The 22200-nt window shown below is 51.1% G+C and overlaps 1 protein-coding gene across 1 annotated transcript in view; it reads left to right on the top strand.

Annotated features, from left to right (window-relative positions):
- LOC135554424 (SH3 and multiple ankyrin repeat domains protein 1-like) overlaps nucleotides 1-16955 on the top strand; it is a 68653-nt gene extending 51698 nt beyond the window's left edge. The window contains 7 exon segments of the mRNA XM_064986735.1: nucleotides 836-862; nucleotides 977-1033; nucleotides 1692-1810; nucleotides 2180-2288; nucleotides 9412-12988; nucleotides 14943-15839; nucleotides 16208-16955. Coding sequence (XP_064842807.1) covers nucleotides 836-862; nucleotides 977-1033; nucleotides 1692-1810; nucleotides 2180-2288; nucleotides 9412-12988; nucleotides 14943-15839; nucleotides 16208-16280 — 4859 coding nt within the window. The 3' untranslated portion in view covers nucleotides 16281-16955.
- The last annotated feature ends 5245 nt before the right edge of the window (nucleotides 16956-22200 follow it).

Raw genomic sequence — 22200 nt, 5'->3', positions numbered from 1 at the left:
TGTGTGTGTGTGTGTGTGTGTGTGTGTGTGTGTGTGTGTGTGTGTGTGTGTGTGTGTGTGTGTGTGTGTGTGTGTGTGTGTGTGTGTGTGTGTGTGTGTGTGTGTGTGTGTGTACGCTTGGGTGCGTGAGTGTGTGTGTGTGTGTCACAAAGAGGACACAGACATCTCTGATTGCAGCACACATAGGAGTGTTACTTACTATGATGGTGTTACAGTGAGTCAAGTGATGGTGTTACAGTAACTCAAGTGATGGTGTTACAGTGAGTCAAGTGATGGTGTTACAGTAACTCAAGTGATGGTGTTACAGTAACTCAAGTGATGGTGTTACAGTAACTCAAGTGATGGTGTTACAGTAACTCAAGTGATGGTGTTACAGTAACTCAAGTGATGGCGTTACAGTAACTCAAGTGATGGTGTTACAGTAACTCAAGTGATGGCGTTACAGTAACTCAAGTGATGGCGTTACAATAACTCAAATGATGGTGTTACAGTAACTCAAGTGATGGTGTTACAGTAACTCAAGTGATGGTGTTACAGTAACTCAAGTGATGGCGTTACAATAACTCAAGTGATGGTGTTACAGTAACTCAAGTGATGGCGTTACAATAACTCAAGTGATGGCGTTACAGTAACTCAAGTGATGGTGTTACAGTAACTCAAGTGATGGTGTTACAGTAACTCAAGTGATGGCGTTACAGTAACTCAAGTGATGGTGTTACAGTAACTCAAGTGATGGCGTTACAGTAACTCAAGTGATGGTGTTACAGTAACTCAAGTGATGGTGTTACAGTAACTCAAGTGCCAAAGTTAATGTCTGCCTTTGCTTTGTCCTCAGCTGCTACCCCCTGGAAAAAAAAATCAGGTACAAATCACAAACTCCTTTCATGCTTTGTGTTTTTATCTGTTAAAACTGCAAACGTCTCTGCTAGCCAGTTAGCATTCAGTCAGCTTACTGGGTTTTTCCGTATCCTTTCAGAATTCGAGTCTTCACAAGTTACAGAGAAGAAGAGGACAGTCTATCAGATGGCTTTGAGTAAGAGACTTCATATGCATGTACAGCATCAGGGGAATAGCCGGGCTTTATTTTTCACATATCAATAAATTCCCCCTCAGTGGGTGGATGTGTGGTGGAGTGTTTGTTGGTTTGATTTGTCCCTCTCTCCTCTCCCTCACCCTGTCCCTCCTCCACTCTGTCGCATCCTCTTCTCTAACTCTATACCACTTTCTCTCTCTCTCTCTCTCTCTCTCTCTCTCTCTCTCTCTCTCTGTCTCTGTCTCTCTCTCTCTCTCTCTCTCTCTGTCTCTATCTCTCTCTCTCTCTCTCTCTCTCTCTCTATCTCTCTCTCTCTCTCTGTCTCTATCTCTCTCTCTCTCTCTCTCCATCTCTCTCTCTCTCTCCATCTCTCTCTCTCTCTCCATCTCTCTCTCTCTCTCTCTCTCTCCATCTCTCTCCGTCTCTCTCTCTCTCCATCTCTCTCCTCTCTCTCTCTCTCTCTCTCTCTCTCTCTCTCCGTCTCTCTCTCTCTCTCTCTCTCTCTCTCTCTCCGTCTCTCTCTCTCTCCATCTCTCTCCATCTCTCTCTCTCTCTCTCCGTCTCTCTATCTCTCTCTCCGTCTCTCTCACTCTCCGTCTCTCTCTCTCTCTCCCCATCTCTCTCTTTCTGTCTCTCTCTCTTTCTCACTGTCTCTCAGATAAGCTAGATGAGATCCTGGCAGCAGCTCAGCAGACAATCAGCACCAATGAGGGGCAAGGGACGCGGGGTCAGGGGGCAAGGAGAGACAGGAGCCGGGGCTCCTTTTACGCCAATGAGGTGTGTGTGTGTCGGCGTTGCGTGTGTGCTGGTGCACGTGTGTGTGTGTGCGAGCGCTCGTGTTCACTAGTGAGATCACCTGTCATGAGGTTGAGAGGAACAGTTTGTCCTGTAGTGTTCCTATGGTAACACCCACATCTTTAGGAGATGCTACACAATGTTATTTAGTGGGTTAGCTTGATGCAACACCCATACAAATAAGATTGATTTGACTGCCTAAGCTACTATACTACTAGACAACTCTTTCATGAATAGTGAAGCTATTTTATTCACTTACAGTACCACAGTCTGCAAAGTTTATTCGGTTATATAGGTTCTATCCTTTCTGAACATTGTCCTCTGCTTCCTCTTCCCTCTCTTGCTGTGCAGCCAAATTACGACCAGTCAGAAATGGGGATGACCGGGCTGGGCTATGACCGCTCCCAGTTCACATCAGGCCACGCCCCTCCACACGGTATGCTGCGACAGAAATCCATCGGTGAGGCTGTCTGTCTGGCAGGCCCTCTGGCCGGCCTGTCCGTCTGTCTGTCCTCTAGACTCTTTAAGGCCTGTGCTGTAACACTGTCTGCAGCTGTAGCATACCATGTGCTTCTAGTCTGCCTGTTCTGTCTCTGTCCTGGTTCATGTTGTAGTATGCTTCTGCTGTGGAGAATAGCAGTTTATATGTGTTGTAATGTACTAAAATGTTTGTAGGCTGATACACTGTTTGTAGGAGCTGTTCATCACAGAAGCTGGAACTGTGGTTGAATGTGACACAGCAAAAGACGATGGACTTCTCCTGTGACTCGCCAAGTTAAAGGCAGTATAACATCTCACCCTGTTGGCAAATGACCGTTGCTGTACTTTTACCAGTATATACAGAATGATATTGTTGGTCATCATCTCTGCTAGAGGACAGACAGACTTACAGATGTATGAGAGGACCGCTTGACAATTAGACAGACAGGCTTACAGATGTATGAGAGGACCGCTTGACAATTAGACAGACAGACTTACAGATGAATGAGAGGACCGCTTGACAATTAGACAGACAGACTTACAGATGTATGAGAGGACCGCTTGACAATTAGACAGACAGACTTACAGATGAATGAGAGGACCGCTTGACAATGAATAGACAGACAGGCTTACAGATGAATGAGAGGACCGCTTGACAATTAGACAGACAGACTTACAGATGAATGAGAGGACCGCTTGACAATTAGACAGACAGACTTACAGATGAATGAGAGGACCGCTTGACAATTAGACAGACAGACTTACAGATGAATGAGAGGACCGCTTGACAATTAGACAGACAGGCTTACAGATGAATGAGAGGACAGCTTGACAATTAGACAGACAGGCTTACAGATGTATGAGAGGACAGCTTGACAATTAGACAGACAGACTTACAGATGAATGAGAGGACCGCTGACAATTAGACAGACAGGCTTACAGATGAATGAGAGGACCGCTTAGACAGACAGGCTTACAGATGAATGAGAGGACCGCTTGACAATTAGACAGACAGGCTTACAGATGTATGAGAGGACAGCTTGACAATTAGACAGACAGGCTTACAGAGACAGACAGACAGCCTCCCACATGAATCATCTGTTCTTTTGTTCAGCAGTATTTTCTCTGTACCATCCCTCTACCCCATCCCTCACCCATCTGATCACTCTGCTCTGTGTCTATCCTCCATCCCTCTACCCCATCCCTCACCCATCTGATCACTCTGCTCTGTGTCTATCCTCCATCCCTCTACCCCGTCCCTCACCCATCTGATCACTGCTCTGTGTCTATCCTCCATCCCTCTACCCCAGTCCCTCACCCATCTGATCACTCTGCTCTGTGTCTATCCTCCATCCCTCTACCCCATCCCTCACCCATCTGATCACTGCTCTGTGTCTATCCTCCATCCCTCTACCCCATCCCTCACCCATCTGATCACTGCTCTGTGTCTATCCTCCATCCCTCTACCCCATCCCTCACCCATCTGATCACTGCTCTGTGTCTATCCTCCATCCCTCTACCCCATCCCTCACCCATCTGATCACTCTGCTCTGTGTCTATCCTCCATCCCTCTACCCCATCCCTCACCCATCTGATCACTCTGCTCTGTGTCTATCCTCCATCCCTCTACCCCAGTCCCTCACCCATCTGATCACTGCTCTGTGTCTATCCTCCATCCCTCTACCCCATCCCTCACCCATCTGATCACTGCTCTGTGTCTATCCTCCATCCCTCTACCCCAGTCCCTCACCCATCTGATCACTCTGCTCTGTGTCTATCCTCCATCCCTCTACCCCATCCCTCACCCATCTGATCACTCTGCTCTGTGTCTATCCTCCATCCCTCTACCCCATCCCTCACCCATCTGATCACTCTGCTCTGTGTCTATCCTCCATCCCTCTACCCCATCCCTCACCCATCTGATCACTCTGCTCTGTGTCTATCCTCCATCCCTCTACCCCAGTCCCTCACCCATCTGATCACTCTGCTCTGTGTCTATCCTCCATCCCTCTACCCCATCCCTCACCCATCTGATCACTCTGCTCTGTGTCTATCCTCCATCCCTCTACCCCATCCCTCACCCATCTGATCACTCTGCTCTGTGTCTATCCTCCATCCCTCTACCCCATCCCTCACCCATCTGATCACTCTGCTCTGTGTCTATCCTCCATCCCTCTACCCCAGTCCCTCACCCATCTGATCACTCTGCTCTGTGTCTATCCTCCATCCCTCTACCCCAGTCCCTCACCCATCTGATCACTCTGCTCTGTGTCTATCCTCCATCCCTCTACCCCAGTCCCTCACCCATCTGATCACTCTGCTCTGTGTCTATCCTCCATCCCTCTCTGACCCCAGTCCCTCACCCATCTGATCACTCTGCTCTGTGTCTATCCTCCATCCCTCTACCCCAGTCCCTCACCCATCTGATCACTCTGCTCTGTGTCTATCCTCCATCCCTCTACCCCAGTCCCTCACCCATCTGATCACTCTGCTCTGTGTCTATCCTCCATCCCTCTACCCCGTCCCTCACCCATCTGATCACTCTGCTCTGTGTCTATCCTCCATCCCTCTACCCCAGTCCCTCACCCATCTGATCACTCTGCTCTGTGTCTATCCTCCATCCCTCTACCCCGTCCCTCACCCATCTGATCACTCTGCTCTGTGTCTATCCTCCATCCCTCTACCTCTGCTCTGTCCCTCACCCATCTGATCACTCTGCTCTGTGTCTATCCTCCATCCCTATACCTCAGTCCCTCACCCATCTGATCACTCTGCTCTGTGTCTATCCTCCATCCCTCTACCCCATCCCTCACCCATCTGATCACTCTGCTCTGTGTCTATCCTCCATCCCTATACCTCAGTCCCTCACCCATCTGATCACTCTGCTCTGTGTCTATCCTCCATCCCTATACCTCAGTCCCTCACCCATCTGATCACTGCTCTGTGTCTATCCTCCATCCCTCTACCCCATCCCTCACCCATCTGATCACTCTGCTCTGTGTCTATCCTCCATCCCTCTACCCCATCCCTCACCCATCTGATCACTCTGCTCTGTGTCTATCCTCCATCCCTATACCTCAGTCCCTCACCCATCTGATCACTCTGCTCTGTGTCTATCCTCCATCCCTCTACCCCATCCCTCACCCATCTGATCACTCTGCTCTGTGTCTATCCTCCATCCCTCTACCCCATCCCTCACCCATCTGATCACTCTGCTCTGTGTCTATCCTCCATCCCTATACCTCAGTCCCTCACCCATCTGATCACTCTGCTCTGTGTCTATCCTCCATCCCTCTACCCCAGTCCCTCACCCATCTGATCACTCTGCTCTGTGTCTATCCTCCATCCCTCTACCCCAGTCCCTCACCCATCTGATCACTGCTCTGTGTCTATCCTCCATCCCTCTACCCCAGTCCCTCACCCATCTGATCACTCTGCTCTGTGTCTATCCTCCATCCCTCTACCCCATCCCTCACCCATCTGATCACTCTGCTCTGTGTCTATCCTCCATCCCTCTACCCCATCTGTCCCTCACCCATCTGATCACTCTGCTCTGTGTCTATCCTCCATCCCTCTACCCCGTCCCTCACCCATCTGATCACTCTGCTCTGTGTCTATCCTCCATCCCTCTACCCCATCCCTCACCCATCTGATCACTCTGCTCTGTGTCTATCCTCCATCCCTCTACCCCAGTCCCTCACCCATCTGATCACTCTGCTCTGTGTCTATCCTCCATCCCTCTACCCCAGTACCTCACCCATCTGATCACTCTGCTCTGTGTCTATCCTCCATCCCTCTACCCCAGTCCCTCACCCATCTGATCACTGCTCTGTGTCTATCCTCCATCCCTATACCTCAGTCCCTCACCCATCTGATCACTCTGCTCTGTGTCTATCCTCCATCCCTCTACCCCATCCCTCACCCATCTGATCACTCTGCTCTGTGTCTATCCTCCATCCCTATACCTCAGTCCCTCACCCATCTGATCACTCTGCTCTGTGTCTATCCTCCATCCCTCTACCCCATCCCTCACCCATCTGATCACTCTGCTCTGTGTCTATCCTCCATCCCTATACCCCAGTCCCTCACCCATCTGATCACTCTGCTCTGTGTCTATCCTCCATCCCTATACCTCAGTCCCTCACCCATCTGATCACTCTGCTCTGTGTCTATCCTCCATCCCTCTACCCCACCCATCTGTCCCTCACCCATCTGATCACTCTGCTCTGTGTCTATCCTCCATCCCTATACCTCAGTCCCTCACCCATCTGATCACTCTGCTCTGTGTCTATCCTCCATCCCTCTACCCCATCCCTCACCCATCTGATCACTCTGCTCTGTGTCTATCCTCCATCCCTCTACCTCAGTCCCTCACCCATCTGATCACTCTGCTCTGTGTCTATCCTCCATCCCTCTACCCCATCCCTCACCCATCTGATCACTCTGCTCTGTGTCTATCCTCCATCCCTCTACCCCGTCCCTCACCCATCTGATCACTCTGCTCTGTGTCTATCCTCCATCCCTCTACCCCATCCCTCACCCATCTGATCACTCTGCTCTGTGTCTATCCTCCATCCCTCTACCCCATCCCTCACCCATCTGATCACTCTGCTCTGTGTCTATCCTCCATCCCTACTACCCTCACCCATCTGTCCCTCCATCCCATCTGATCACTCTGCTCTGTGTCTATCCTCCATCCCTCTACCCCAGTCCCTCACCCATCTGATCACTCTGCTCTGTGTCTATCCTCCATCCCTCTACCCCGTCCCTCACCCATCTGATCACTCTGCTCTGTGTCTATCCTCCATCCCTCTACCCCAGTCCCTCACCCATCTGATCACTCTGCTCTGTGTCTATCCTCCATCCCTATACCTCAGTCCCTCACCCATCTGATCACTCTGCTCTGTGTCTATCCTCCATCCCTATACCTCAGTCCCTCACCCATCTGATCACTCTGCTCTGTGTCTATCCTCCATCCCTCTACCCCAGTCCCTCACCCATCTGATCACTCTGCTCTGTGTCTATCCTCCATCCCTATACCTCAGTCCCTCACCCATCTGATCACTCTGCTCTGTGTCTATCCTCCATCCCTCTACCCCAGTCCCTCACCCATCTGATCACTGCTCTGTGTCTATCCTCCATCCCTCTACCCCAGTCCCTCACCCATCTGATCACTCTGCTCTGTGTCTATCCTCCATCCCTCTACCCCGTCCCTCACCCATCTGATCACTCTGCTCTGTGTCTATCCTCCATCCCTCTACCCATCAGTCCCTCACCCATCTGATCACTCTGCTCTGTGTCTATCCTCCATCCCTCTACCTCAGTCCCTCACCCATCTGATCACTCTGCTCTGTGTCTATCCTCCATCCCTCTACCCCAGTCCCTCACCCATCTGATCACTCTGCTCTGTGTCTATCCTCCATCCCTCTACCCAGTCCCTCACCCATCTGATCACTCTGCTCTGTGTCTATCCTCCATCCCTCTACCCCAGTCCCTCACCCATCTGATCACTCTGCTCTGTGTCTATCCTCCATCCCTATACCCCAGTCCCTCACCCATCTGATCACTCTGCTCTGTGTCTATCCTCCATCCCTATACCTCAGTCCCTCACCCATCTGATCACTCTGCTCTGTGTCTATCCTCCATCCCTCTACCCCGTCCGTCCCTCACCCATCTGATCACTCTGCTCTGTGTCTATCCTCCATCCCTATACCTCAGTCCCTCACCCATCTGATCACTCTGCTCTGTGTCTATCCTCCATCCCTATACCTCAGTCCCTCACCCATCTGATCACTCTGCTCTGTGTCTATCCTCCATCCCTCTACCCCGTCCCTCACCCATCTGATCACTCTGCTCTGTGTCTATCCTCCATCCCTATACCTCAGTCCCTCACCCATCTGATCACTCTGCTCTGTGTCTATCCTCCATCCCTATACCTCAGTCCCTCACCCATCTGATCACTCTGCTCTGTGTCTATCCTCCATCCCTCTACCTCAGTCCCTCACCCATCTGATCACTCTGCTCTGTGTCTATCCTCCATCCCTCTACCCCGTCCCTCACCCATCTGATCACTCTGCTCTGTGTCTATCCTCCATCCCTATACCTAGTCCCTCACCCATCTGATCACTCTGCTCTGTGTCTATCCTCCATCCCTATACCTCAGTCCCTCACCCATCTGATCACTCTGCTCTGTGTCTATCCTCCATCCCTCTACCCCGTCCCTCACCCATCTGATCACTCTGCTCTGTGTCTATCCTCCATCCCTCTACCCCATCCCTCACCCATCTGATCACTCTGCTCTGTGTCTATCCTCCATCCCTCTACCCCAGTCCCTCACCCATCTGATCACTCTGCTCTGTGTCTATCCTCCATCCCTCTACCCCGTCCCTCACCCATCTGATCACTCTGCTCTGTGTCTATCCTCCATCCCTCTACCCCATCCCTCACCCATCTGATCACTCTGCTCTGTGTCTATCCTCCATCCCTCTACCCCGTCCCTCACCCATCTGATCACTCTGCTCTGTGTCTATCCTCCATCCCTCTACCCCGTCCCTCACCCATCTGATCACTCTGCTCTGTGTCTATCCTCCATCCCTCTACCCCGTCCCTCACCCATCTGATCACTCTGCTCTGTGTCTGTCCTCCATCCCTCTACCCCGTCCCTCACCCATCTGATCACTCTGCTCTGTGTCTATCCTCCATCCCTCTACCCCGTCCCTCACCCATCTGATCACTCTGCTCTGTGTCTATCCTCCATCCCTCTACCCCGTCCCTCACCCATCTGATCACTCTGCTCTGTGTCTATCCTCCATCCCTCTACCCCGTCCCTCACCCATCTGATCACTCTGCTCTGTGTCTGTCCTCCATCCCTCTACCCCGTCCCTCACCCATCTGATCACTCTGCTCTGTGTCTATCCTCCATCCCTCTACCCCGTCCCTCACCCATCTGATCACTCTGCTCTGTGTCTATCCTCCATCCCTCTACCCCATCCCTCACCCATCTGATCACTCTGCTCTGTGTCTATCCTCCATCCCTCTACCCCAGTCTCTCTCATCAGTCCTTTTCATCCCTCTCTTGTATCTCTGTCTGTGGTGAACTGCAGGGGTGACTGAAGAGGAGAAGTCCCATCTCAATCCTCCGGCCATGAAGTTTGCCCGAAGTCTCTCGGTTCCCGGCCCAGATGACATCCCCCCGCCCCCCACCACCGCCCCACCAGACCCCCCCTTCTCCTCCGCCCCACCGCTGGGCTGGAGAGGGGGCAAGTCTTCCCAGCAGCCCTCTGTGGCCGTGTCCCAGTCCACCTCCACAGCAGCCCACTACCAGCTCTACTCTCAGTCTGTGCACTTCACCCAAGGGGGCCGCGAAAGGGCAGGGGGGCCCAGTACTGGCGCTGGAGGAGGAGGGGTGGACCACACGCACCAGTACTCTAATGCCCCCGCCCACGCCGCTCAGAGCAGGACTGCCTCTAGGAAAGGGGGCTACCCAGGGGAGCCTGTTGGATCAGGAGGGGGAGGAGGAGTGGGGGGCGGCAAGGCTGCAGGTCTAAGGAGGGGCTACAGTAACGCCGCCCCACCTTCAGGCAGTGCCACAGTGATGCCCCAGCAGCAGCAGACCACCCAGAGCCAGCCACAGAGGGCAGCTGGTGGGGCTGGAGAGGGAGTACCTAAAGGAGCGGGGGTGCGGAGAGGGAAGGGCCCTCTGGTAAAGCAGTCCAAGGTGGATGACCTGCGGGCTGGCCAGGGCACGCTGGGGGGCAAGGCCCCAGTGGAGAAGAGCTCCATCCCCATCCCCACCATCATAGTCAAGGCCCCCTCCATCAGCAGTGGCAGTGGCCGCAGCAGCCAGGGCAGCAGTGTGGAGGCTGAGCCCACCCCCCCAGGGGAGACCGACAGAACCCAACCCCCCCAGGGACCCCCTTCCACCCCAGCCCCGCAACCCCCTGCTCCTCCCTCCATCCCGGCCCCTCCACCACCCTCCTTCCGAGGCCAGGATAGTGACTTCACCAGCCAGTTTGGGGCGGCCATCGTGGGCGCAGCCCGCCGGGACAGGGAACGCTTCCATGAGGCCCGCAGGAAGAGCGCCTCCATCTTCATGTCTGCCGAGGAGGAGGTGGGGCCAGGGGGAGGAGGAGGAGGAGCAGGGGGGGCAGGCAGGACACAGACCTCTCAGCAGCAGCAGCAGTTCAGCCCCCAGTCCGGTGGCCCCCCCCCACGCCTCCGGCCCTCCAAGTCCATCGACGAGGGCATGTTCTCTGGGGACACCTTCATCCACCACACCCGCAGCATGCCCCCTGCCTTCGGCCTGCCAGAGTACTCCTCCCCGGCTCCAGACTACCAGCCCAAGTCTGTTCCGGCTGACTTCTACGGGGCGTCAAGCCGGCAGCAGGTCCCCTCTGGCACCACCTTCATCCACCCCCTGACAGGAAAGGTCCTGGACCCCTCGTCCCCCCTGGGTCTGGCCCTGGCTGCCAGGGAGCGGGCCCTGAAGGACGACGGCAGGATGAGGAGGGAGAGAGGGACCGAGCACCAGTTTGTACGACAGATGTCCAGTGTGGTGACATTCCCCTCCCAGGCCACCTCCCCCACACCGGCTTCCTCAGCCACCCATTCCTCCAGCTCATCCTACCTGGTCACCTCCTCATCCCTAGCCGCCACCACCTCCTCCACCAGCCGCCCCCCCTCCCCCAGGATCCTCAGGGGTGCAGGCTGGGGCGAGGAGGGGGGAGGAGGGGAGCGGGAGAGGGAGGGTGGAGGGGCCAGAGAGGGGCTGAGGGTGCGCTTCTCTGAGGACAAAACAGTCCACACACATCACTACCAGTCCCAGCACTACCAACCCTCCTACAGGGAGGAAAGACAGAGGGAGAGGTCGAGAGAGAGGGAGAGGTCAAGAGAGAGGGAGAGGTCGAGAGAAAGGGAGCGGGACAGAGAGGGGTACATGAGGCAGCAGACAGCCCCTACCCAGCAGCCCCCTCAGCTGTTGTCCCAGCAGCCTCGCCAGGCCTCATTTCTGAGGATGGAGAGTGAGAAAGGCTACATCCTGTCTCTCACCCCTCCATCTCCCCCCGCTAAAGCCGCCCCGTCTCACCCTCAGGGGGGAGGGGGTTCCGGGGGCAGTGGCCTCATGGTTCTGCCGCCCCCTGCCCCCTCTGTAGATGTGGATGATGAGTTTGTGTTTGCGGACCCACTGCCCCCTCCGCTGGAGTTTGCCAACAGCTTTGACCGGGGTGGAATGTCAGGTTACACACACCGTGCCATTATCAACAACCTGGCCTCCCGCCAGCAGCAGCCCCCACCACCTCCCCCTCCTCCCCCACCACCCCCTCCAAAAGACATGTTTATCAGTGGGTTCCCGGCCCACACCCCCCTACCCTCCCCACAGGCGGGGGACTCTACCACCTCCAGCCTTACCTCCTATGACAGTGAGGTGGCCAACCTGACCCAGTCAGGAAATTCCCCCACTCAGACATCACCCAACCCCCTTCCTCCACCCTCACCCTCTGGCCTCCAGCCCACAGGACCCCCGCCTCCTCCCTCTGTCTCCCCCCCACCCCCACCCAGCTCCTTTCACAGACCCTCCCTTGCCATGACCCACTCTCACCACCTCTACAACAGCACGCACACCGGGCGCTCCTCTCCTTCCCATGGGCGTTCCTCCCCCACTCCTCCCAAAGGTCGCTTCTCCCCCACCCAGGGTCGCTCCTCCCCCACCCAGGCTCGCCCCTCCACCATCCATAGGAGCTCGTCCCCCACCCCTCCTCCCCACTCCATTGCAGGTTCCCCATCCTACCGTGGTCCCCCTCCCATCTCCTCCACCGCAGCCTCCTCTGGCCCCTTCCGGGGCTCTGCAGCCCTGACCTCCACCGCTCCCTGTACCACGACCACCACCACCACCACCGCTGCCACCACCACGAGGACCTCAGTCCAGCCCCACCAGGACAGGACACACCCAGCCCCCTCTGGTTCTACAGCGGCCGGCCGCAGGATAGGGGAGCACCACCCTCACCCCACAGCCAAGGCAGGGGAGTACCAGGAGACGGTGGTGGACTCTGGGATAGAGGAGCTGGACAGCCGCAGCAGCAGTGACCACCACCTGGACAACATCCTGGCCATGAGCGGAGGAGCCAGAGAGAGGCTGGAAGAGAGGCTGGAGAGAGGGAGGGAGGGAGGAGGAGGAGGAGGGGAGGGAGACAGGGCGGGAGGAGCAGACCTCCTGGAGTCGTACATGAGCTACCTGGACGGACAGACGTTTGACATGCACAACGCCACAGCCGCCGTCTCCACCTACCCCAAATCAGGCAGGTTCAGGGAGGGGGGCCGCGCAGCCGAACTACGCAGAGAGACCGGTACCGCCCCGCCCTCCTTCCAGTCACACAGACGGAGGGAGGAAGAGGAAGAGGAGGAGGAGGGCGAGGAAGAAGAGGAGGAGGACGATGGAGGACGGGAGGGTTATGGGATGACACAGAATTTGGGGCGTCCCACGTCACCCTACTTTGACCGGCCCCGGACCCCTGAGATGAAGCCTCTGTGGGGGTCAGAGGGTCAGTTAGTAGGGGACCAGGGGACCTACCTGGAGGGCCGGAGGCTGTACCCCCCCATATCCAGCATGAAGGCTAGCATCATCAATGAGCTCAGCAACAAACTGCAGCAGAGAGGGAGCCAGAGATCACTAAGTAGACACAGGTACTCACTATGATATGTTCGAGGATATTTGGTGAGGTTGTGTGTGTTGATACAGTTAAAAGGACTACAGTTATATTATCTTCAGTAGACCATAGATTTCAGTACAAAGGCCTGCATGTTTTACTTGTACATCAGTGGAGGCTGCTGAGGGGAGGATGGCTCATAATAATGTCTGAAATGGAGTCAAACCATGTGTTTGATGTGTTTGATACCATCTCACTGATTCCGCTCCAGCCGTTACCACGAGCCCTTCCTCCCCAATTAAGGTCCCACCAACCTCCTGTGTTGTAAACATCAATCACACAGCGATCTCTTGTCCTGGCGCTACTTGAGTGAGTGAGTGAGTGAGTGAGTGAGTGAGTGAGTGAGTGAGTGAGTGAGTGAGTGAGTGAGTGAGTGAGTGAGTGAGTGAGTGAGTGAGTGTGTGTGTTTTACTATGTCAATTCCTCCCCATTTTTATGTCCCATGCTTTTGTCTCCGTCTGCTTTATGTCTCTCCTCCACCAGAAACAGGTAATTACTCTCCTCCTTTCTCACACACTGTCTGTTTGACTGGACATAAAACATGTCCCCTTTCTTCAATTTACTGCCTGTGTTTCAACAGCCAGAGAAAAGAAAAGCAAGTTCCTGTCTACTCAGCACAACTTTAATAGCAATTAACTGCTGTTAACATCCTGAGCCTCATATTGATAGCCAATCTAACAATGTCCGTCTTCAGGTGTAGGCTACTAGTGAATAGTGGTGGTGAGGTTGGGTAATGTGTTATGAATAGTGGTGGTGAGGTTGGGTAATGTGTTATGAATAGTGGTGGTGAGGTTGGGTAATGTGTTATGAATAGTGGTGGTGAGGTTGGGTAATGTGTTATGAATAGTGGTGGTGAGGTTGGGTAATGTGTTATGAATAGTGGCTGTGAGGTTGGGTAATGTGTTATGAATAGTGGTGGTGAGGTTGGGTAACGTGTTATGAATAGTGGTGGTGAGGTTGGGTAATGTGTTATGAATAGTGGTGGTGAGGTTGGGTAATGTGTTATGAATAGTGGTGGTGAGGTTGGGTAATGTGTTATGAATAGTGGTGGTGAGGTTGGGTAATGTGTTATGAATAGTGGTGGTGAGGTTGGGTAATGTGTTATGAATAGTGGTGGTGAGGTTGGGTAATGTGTTATGAATAGTGGTGGTGAGGTTGGGTAATGTGTTATGAATAGTGGTGGTGAGGTTGGGTAATGTGTTATGAATAGTGGTGGTGAGGTTGGGTAATGTGTTATGAATAGTGTGCGGTGAGGTTGGGTAATGTGTTATGAATAGTGGCGGTGAGGTTGGGTAATGTGTTATGAATAGTGGCGGTGAGGTTGGGTAATGTGTTATGAATAGTGGCGGTGAGGTTGGGTAATGTGTTATGAATAGTGGCGGTGAGGTTGGGTAATGTGTTATGAATAGTGGCGGTGAGGTTGGGTAATGTGTTATGAATAGTGGCGGTGAGGTTGGGTAATGTGTTATGAATAGTGGCGGTGAGGTTGGGTAATGTGTTATGAATAGTGGCGGTGAGGTTGGGTAATGTGTTATGAATAGTGGTGGTGAGGTTGGGTAATGTGTTATGAATAGTGGTGGTGAGGTTGGGTAATGTGTTATGAATAGTGGTGGTGAGGTTGGGTAATGTGTTATGAATAGTGGTGGTGAGGTTGGGTAATGTGTTATGAATAGTGGTGGTGAGGTTGGGTAATGTGTTATGAATAGTGGTGGTGAGGTTGGGTAATGTGTTATGAATAGTGGTGGTGAGGTTGGGTAATGTGTTATGAATAGTGGTGGTGAGGTTGGGTAATGTGTTATGAATAGTGGTGGTGAGGTTGGGTAATGTGTTATGAATAGTGGTGGTGAGGTTGGGTAATGTGTTATGAAGAGCCCCTCTATGTACCGTAGGTACCGTATGTGTCATTGTCATTCCTTCTTTTCTGTCCCTAGGTTTTCAGAAGACTCCGCCTCGGCCCTGAGCCCCCCCTCAGTTCGTTCCCTGTCCCCCTCCCCTATCCACCACTCCCAGCCCGCCCTGTCCCTGTCCCCCACCCCTTCCTCCCAGTACCCCAACTGGAACCGTCCCCCGTCCCCCCAGCCCCCTGTGGCTGCCGTACAGCCCCCTCCACGCTCCCACTCCCCCCTGTCCTCCCCCACCTACTCCCCTTATCCCACCTCCCCTAAACACCGGCCTGTGTATCGCACCAAAGCCCTGGAGTTCCAGTTCATTCCAAGTAGAGAGTCCAGGAAGGCAGAGTCCCACCACCTGCAGCGTAGGAGAGCCCCCAGTCCCCTCATCTCCCCCTCAGAGAGGCCCAAACTGGGTCCCCCCCGCCCCTCCTCCCTCCCCCTCCTCCCCACCACACCCCTCTACAGCAGCCTCTACGAGCTTCGCGGCTCTATGACCCCGCCCTCGCCCGCTAACCACATGGGGGACCCCTACTTCTCCCCCTCCCCTCCTCTCTTCGCCCCCTCTGGCGCCCCTCCTCCCCCAAATGCCTCCCTGTTGGTGTCTCGCTCCCTCTCCCCCACACACTTTTTATCTGGTAGCTCATCCCCTCCCCTGCACCCTCTCCCCGCTCCCCCCTGCCTGAGCTACCCCCACCTCCCTCCCCCATCCCCCTCCAAGCCCTTTGCCTCCAAGCCACTGCCTTATTGGACCAAATACGACGTGGCTGATTGGCTGGGATACCTGAACCTGGGCGAGCACAGAGAGCATTTCCTGGACAACGAGATCGACGGCACTCACCTGCCCTCCCTCACCAAGGAGGACTATCTGGACCTGGGGGTGACGCGTGTCGGACACCGCATGAACATCGACCGAGCTCTGAAGAGAGTGACTGACAGGTAAGGGGAAGAGCGATGGATGGGTGAGAGGATAAGAGTACAGATATAGGCCAGTCTTGTAAAATAAACAAAGATAAAACAAATCCTATACCAGGTTGGAAACCTCTGCCTATCCTCCTCTCCTATCTCTGTCCTCTATCTCCTCTGTCACTCTTGTCTCTGTCCTCTCTCTCTTGTCTCTCTCCTGTCTCTCCCCTCTCTCTCTTGTCTCTCTCCTGTCTCTCTCATCTCTTGAATTGAAATCAGGCTCAAAATTAATGAATGTGTTATTCAGATAGTATGGAACTGGGGCAGCTCTTACTCTTGTTAAAGCGTCTGGCTCAAACAAACAAAAAAACATGACTTTAATCTCTCTATTCTTTCCCAAGGCTCTCCAGCTCTCCTTTTCCCATTTCTGCTCTGTCACCACGAGGAAGAAGGGATGATGGGAGTCGGAGCTGAGAAGACAAACAGAAAGAGAAAGGAGGGGGGATGGAGTCAGTGAGGGAACAGGAGAGAGAGAGGCCACAACTGCTGCTATCCATGATGGATTCACACAACAAAAGCAGAGGACCTGATTTCACCCAGAGGGAGGACCGATCAGGAAAAGAGAGGGGAAATGAGGGATGGAACAAGGGCTGACCAATGCCTGGTAATCAGGGCCTGGTAGCTGACTCACACAGATACACTCACATGCACACAAATACAGTAACACACACAAGCACTGACTCTACTGTCAACACACACACAAACACTACGAGGATGGAATGACTGAATGTAGATTGAGGCAACAAATAACAATAGGAGTAAAATAGTGACAAAACTTAGCCCAAAATATTGAGAGAAACAATCAAATGTTGTTTAGCTTTTTCATCTGAGCAGTTCTTAGTGTTGTTGGGGAAAGAGAGAATGAGGATTGTCCTCATTATTAACACTAGTTAGTGCTTTCTCCACCTGTCTTCTCTGGGTAGCTGTAGTTCCTCCTCTCTACCCTAGGGTTAGGTAGCTCCTCCTCTCTACCCTAGGGTTAGGTAGCCCCTCCTCTTTACCCTTGGGTTAGGTTAGGTAGCTCCTCCCCTCTACCCTAGGGTTAGGGTTTGGTAGCTCCTCATCCCTACCTTAGGGTTAGGTAGCCCCTCCTCTTTACCCTTGGGTTAGGTTAGGTAGCTCCTCCCCTCTACCCTAGGGTTAGGTAGCTCCTCATCCCTACCTTAGGGTTAGGTAGCTCCTCCTCTCTACCCTAGGTTTAGGTAGCTCCTCCTCTCTACCCTAGGGTTAGGTAGCTCCTCCTCTCTACCCTATGGTTAGGTAGCTCCTCCTCTCTGCCCTAGGGTTAGGTAGCTCCTCCTCTCTACCCTAGGGTTAGGTAGCTCCTCCTCTCTACCCTAGGGTTAGTTAGCTGTCTAGCTCCTCCTCTCTACCCTAGGGTTAGTTAGCTGTCTAGCTCCTCCTCTCTACCCAAGGGTTAGGTAGCTCCTCCTCTCTACCCAAGGGTTAGGTAGCTCCTCCTCTCTACCCAAGGGTTAGGTAGCTCCTTCTCTCTAGGTTTAGGTAGCTCCTCCTCTCTACCCTAGGGTTAGGTAGCTCCTCCTTTCTACCCTAGGGTTAGGTAGCTCCTCCTCTCTGCCCTAGGGTTAGGTAGCTCCTCCTCTCTACCCTAGGGTTAGGTAGCTCCTCCTCTCTACTCTAGGTTTAGGTAGCTCCTCCTCTCTACCCTAGGGTTAGGTAGCTCCTCCTCTCTACCCTAGGGTTAGGTAGCTCCTCCTCTCTGCCCTAGGGTTAGGTAGCTCCTCCTCTCTACCCTAGGGTTAGGTAGCTCCTCCTCTCTACCCTAGGGTTAGGGTTAGGTAGCTCCTCCTCTCTACCCTAGGGTTAGTTAGCTGTCTAGCTCCTCCTCTCTACCCTAGGGTTAGTTAGCTGTCTAGCTCCTCCTCTCTACCCTAGGGTTAGTTAGCTGTCTAGCTCCTCCTCTCTACCCTAGGGTTAGGTAGCTCCTCCTCTCTGCCCTAGTGTTAGGTAGCTCCTCCTCTCTACCCTAGGGTTAGGTAGCTCCTCCTCTCTACCCTAGGGTTAGGGTTAGGTAGCTCCTCCTCTCTACCCTAGGGTTAGTTAGCTGTCTAGCTCCTCCTCTCTACCCTAGGGTTAGTTAGCTGTCTAGCTCCTCCTCTCTACCCTAGGGTTAGTTAGCTGTCTAGCTCCTCTTCTCTACCCAAGGGTTAGGTAGCTCCTCCTCTCTACCCTAGGGTTAGGTAGCTCCTCCTCTCTACCCAAGGGTTAGGGTTAGGTAGCTCCTCCTCTCTACCCAAGGGTTAGTTAGCTCCTCCTCTCTACCCAAGGGTTAGGGTTAGATATCTCCTCCTCTCTACCCAAGGGTTAGGGTTAGGTAGTTCCTCCTCTCTACCCTAGGGTTAGGTAGCTCCTCCTCTACCCTAGGCTTAGGTAGCTCCTCCTCTCTACCCAAGGGTTAGGTAGCTCCTCCTCTCTACCCAAGGGTTAGGTAGCTCCTCCTCTCTATCCTAGGGTTAGTTAGCTGTCTAGCTCCTCCTCTCTACCCTAGGGTTAGTTAGCTGTCTAGCTCCTCCTCTAGGTACAGATTAGGTACAGTAGCTGTCTAGCTTGACTGTTGTTGGCGCCATAGCTGGCTGTTTGTTCTGATGTGTTCAGTTTCAGTAGAGACTCCCCTTACAGTTAGTGGAGTACAGTCAATGAAACCCTGTGTGAGTGAATAGAAATGTTAAGAGCTCTTTGTCTGAGTGAATGTCATTGCTGGAGCGAGTTATTGGGATGAATATTCATGTCCATATTCTGTAGTTCAGAATATGGGCATGAATGAGACAAGGTGGCAGCCTACAGGCATGTCTTGGCATGTCTTGGGTAATGTTGTAGGTGGAGTACCTCTAGTAGGGTTCAGTGTGTCATGATATGACTTGTCCCCTGTTGGAAAGAGCTTGATGGGTAAATCCTCAATTGACTGTAGTGGCTGTGACTGGAGGAAATCTGTCAGTATGACTGTGTGTGATTGGTTGTCTGTTTTTACCTCACTAATGGGACGGCTCCATGCTCACTGAAGGCCCTTCGATAAGGACCTGTAAACACATTCTATTTCTCTATAGCTTCTTTATCATCTTAAGTCTTATAACGGCATATTATATACAGACTGGTCACTGTATTACAAATCTGTAGCAAAAATAAGTGCCCAGACCAACAGCATAGAAATAAACACACAGACATGTACACCCTCTCACTCAATACACTATACTGGCACATACAAGAATGCACACTTACAAATACTCATGTACGTAATGTACACACATATTCACATTCTTTCTGACACACACACACACACACACACACACACACACACACACACACACACACACACACACACACACACACACACACACACACACACACACACACACACACACACACACACACACACACACACACACACACACACACACACACACACACACACACACACACTCTGTGTTTATGTTAGAATTAATGGGACACCTTAAATATATTTGTTTGGATCCAAGATGTATCTGATACTAAAAGGGACTGTGATTTCGGAGATGGAGGGAATACGTGACATAATCAGTATCTCATTGAAGATTGACTCCATTTATACGAAAGACTTTCGAAGCATCGAAGCAACTGCTATTCAACTGTTCTAAAGTTCTCTGTGCAAGGGATTGAGACTGAAAAGGAGAGGGGAGGGAAAGAGAAACAAACTGCCAAATCTTCCTCTTTCCCACCCAATCCCCCCACTCCTTCCAAAAACTCTTTCTACAGAAGCATGAGAACATAAACTGAGGCCCAAATGAGTGGGAGGAGAGATATGTTCTGTTTTAATACTACAATTGTTCTTACAACAATTTTTTTACTTAAGATGGGTCTGGAATACTGCTATTGATATGAAGTGAATTATTGTTACTATTATCATTACTATCATCGTCCTTACTGTTAAAAGGTGCAGTTCTCCGTTCTGCCTTTCATGGCTGAGGTGGCGCTCTTTTGCATTTTAGGCAATGTATTTTGATAATTTTGCCAGTAGTGTTAGTCGATATAATCCTATAAAATTGTTATCATGAGATTCATGACTGTAGGTCAAACTATGACACCATGGTGTCTAACAATTTAAAATGTATATAAATATAAAACTATATTGTTACCTCCAAAAATACAGAAAAAATATCTATTTAGTTTGATGTACAAAATGCTTTACATATCAAGGCTTTTGTCTAGTCATAAAACCACCACATTTACTTTGCCCTCTTGTTTTGGTATAATATTTTGAAATGGTTTCACTGATGTATGCTTCAGATTGACATTGAGGCCTAGATTCAATCCGGATGGTGGAAGACCTGTATTATAGCACAATTGGCATTTAAAGACAATGTTCCCGCATTCCCAGAGACTGCATTCACAGTAAACACTGCATTTGTCGGCTCAATTGGAAATGACCTTTCAATGTCAATTGCGCTATAACGAGGATATTCCGCGTTCTGATTGGAATCTAGCCCTAAATATATTTTTATGCAAGAATTCCTCTGCCATCCAAGCTTCCTCTCACTTTAAGGCGTCTGTGTATAAAGCTGTGACTTTACGTATCACTTTAAACCTCACTGTGTGGAAGCCAAAGTTAGATTCACTACATTGTCATTATTCACATTATTTTATGCAGATCAAGATGTAGCTATTGTGCCCTGGAAATGGCCAAGAGACAAATGGTATTGTGAAAAAGATGCATATAATTATTCACATCAAATTTGTTTCTATTTTGTTCATTTCAAGTCATTATGGATCATTAAAGTAGTATTTTATTTGATATTTAATTGTTTATCTACTCATTTAAACATGGATTTATGTCAGGGCTATTCAACCGGGGGGTCTGCAAAACCCCCAAAACAAAAGGTGATTTTTATATCGCTATCAATAACAGAATAAACATTTTGAATTACATACCTACAAAGGAGGAGAATATCTTTATAATTACATCAATTGTATTAATCAACTCCTAATATAGAGCAAATTACACTCATTGAAGCCAATTACACCAGTGTCTGACATAGGCTTTGAAACAGCACACGTGTATACGTTTCCAGTGTGGCGAGTGCTGCTGGAAAGCTTTCTTGACTTGGACATACATTTTTGGCAACACACGGTAAACCTTTGTTCAACCAGCTAAATAGTCGTTCTTAGCGGAAATGTTTAAATTACCTATCTAGGTAATAGGCTGTGTTTGAGTTTACACTTCCTCTTCCAATTATGTGGGGAGTTCAAAATAATGGCAAATGATCTACCAAATCTATTTTTAAATGTTGATTACTTCACCTTTCCTTTTTCAATCACCTGTTGAGATGTAAAAAACATTAATGTGCCATTAATGTCCCTGGGTTGCCAGTTTGCCTGGGACGGGGTCCCTGAGCAAGAAAAGGTTAAATATCCCTGATTTGTCATTTTCACAGGAATTATACTATTGACCTATTTTCACCTTGCATTTAGTTGGATTGGGTGCTTTCAGCTTAATCTGTGATCAGTTGGACATCTCTTTTCTCCATCACTAAAATGAAGGGCTCTTCCATTATCTCCATTTACTACTAAACACCACATTTGAGTCCTAAAACATATCCCCCAGCAGTGGGTGGGTATTGGCAGGTTACATGCATGAGTGCTTTCCATCTCACACCAATCTGGAGGAATGTGAGGCCTTCAGATCCTTGTCCTTATGCCCACACACTACACACTTAAGCTGTTTACACAGGCAGAACAATTCAGTAACTCAGTTTGACAGATTAAAAAAAAAAATCTGATTTGTCAAATGACAAATTAGTGGGAAAAATTGGGCTGCCTGTGTATACAGCCTTACATGAGCAGAGTTCAGGATGGGGAATGAGGTTGGTGATAGCAATAAGGACGATGAAAATAATGCTCATCCCAATTATTAAAAAAAATCTAACCTTAAAGTTCTAAAGAATCTGTCTTCCAAATAATGTTTCCAGTGAAGGTACAATGTTATTTAACTGAAGTGCTTTCTATACCGCTCGCTCCATTCCCTATGGAAGACCTCTGTTCTGCATGTCCTCCAGGCATCAACTCCCTGCAGAAAGCCCCCTACACAGCTGCTGCACTGTGAGAGACTATGTACTGTTCAGCTGGTTTACAGTCACTGCATTATGCAATGGGTTCATTATCGCATTACTCTTAGAATATCAACAAGGTATGAATGCCTGTTCCTGCTGCTATGACAACCTTACCATTTACTAGTGTTGGGTAAATGTGGCAGTGACAAACTTGTTTTGCAGTGTTTTTCACCACCATCTCATAGCAGGATTCAAGAGGTGTATAATTACACTTTTAGCAGATGGAAGGATCT

Source organism: Oncorhynchus masou, chromosome 14, assembly GCF_036934945.1.
Source record: "Oncorhynchus masou masou isolate Uvic2021 chromosome 14, UVic_Omas_1.1, whole genome shotgun sequence".
In the NCBI taxonomy this organism is placed as follows: domain Eukaryota; kingdom Metazoa; phylum Chordata; class Actinopteri; order Salmoniformes; family Salmonidae; genus Oncorhynchus; species Oncorhynchus masou.
This window is presented reverse-complemented; position numbering and strand designations above follow the sequence as displayed.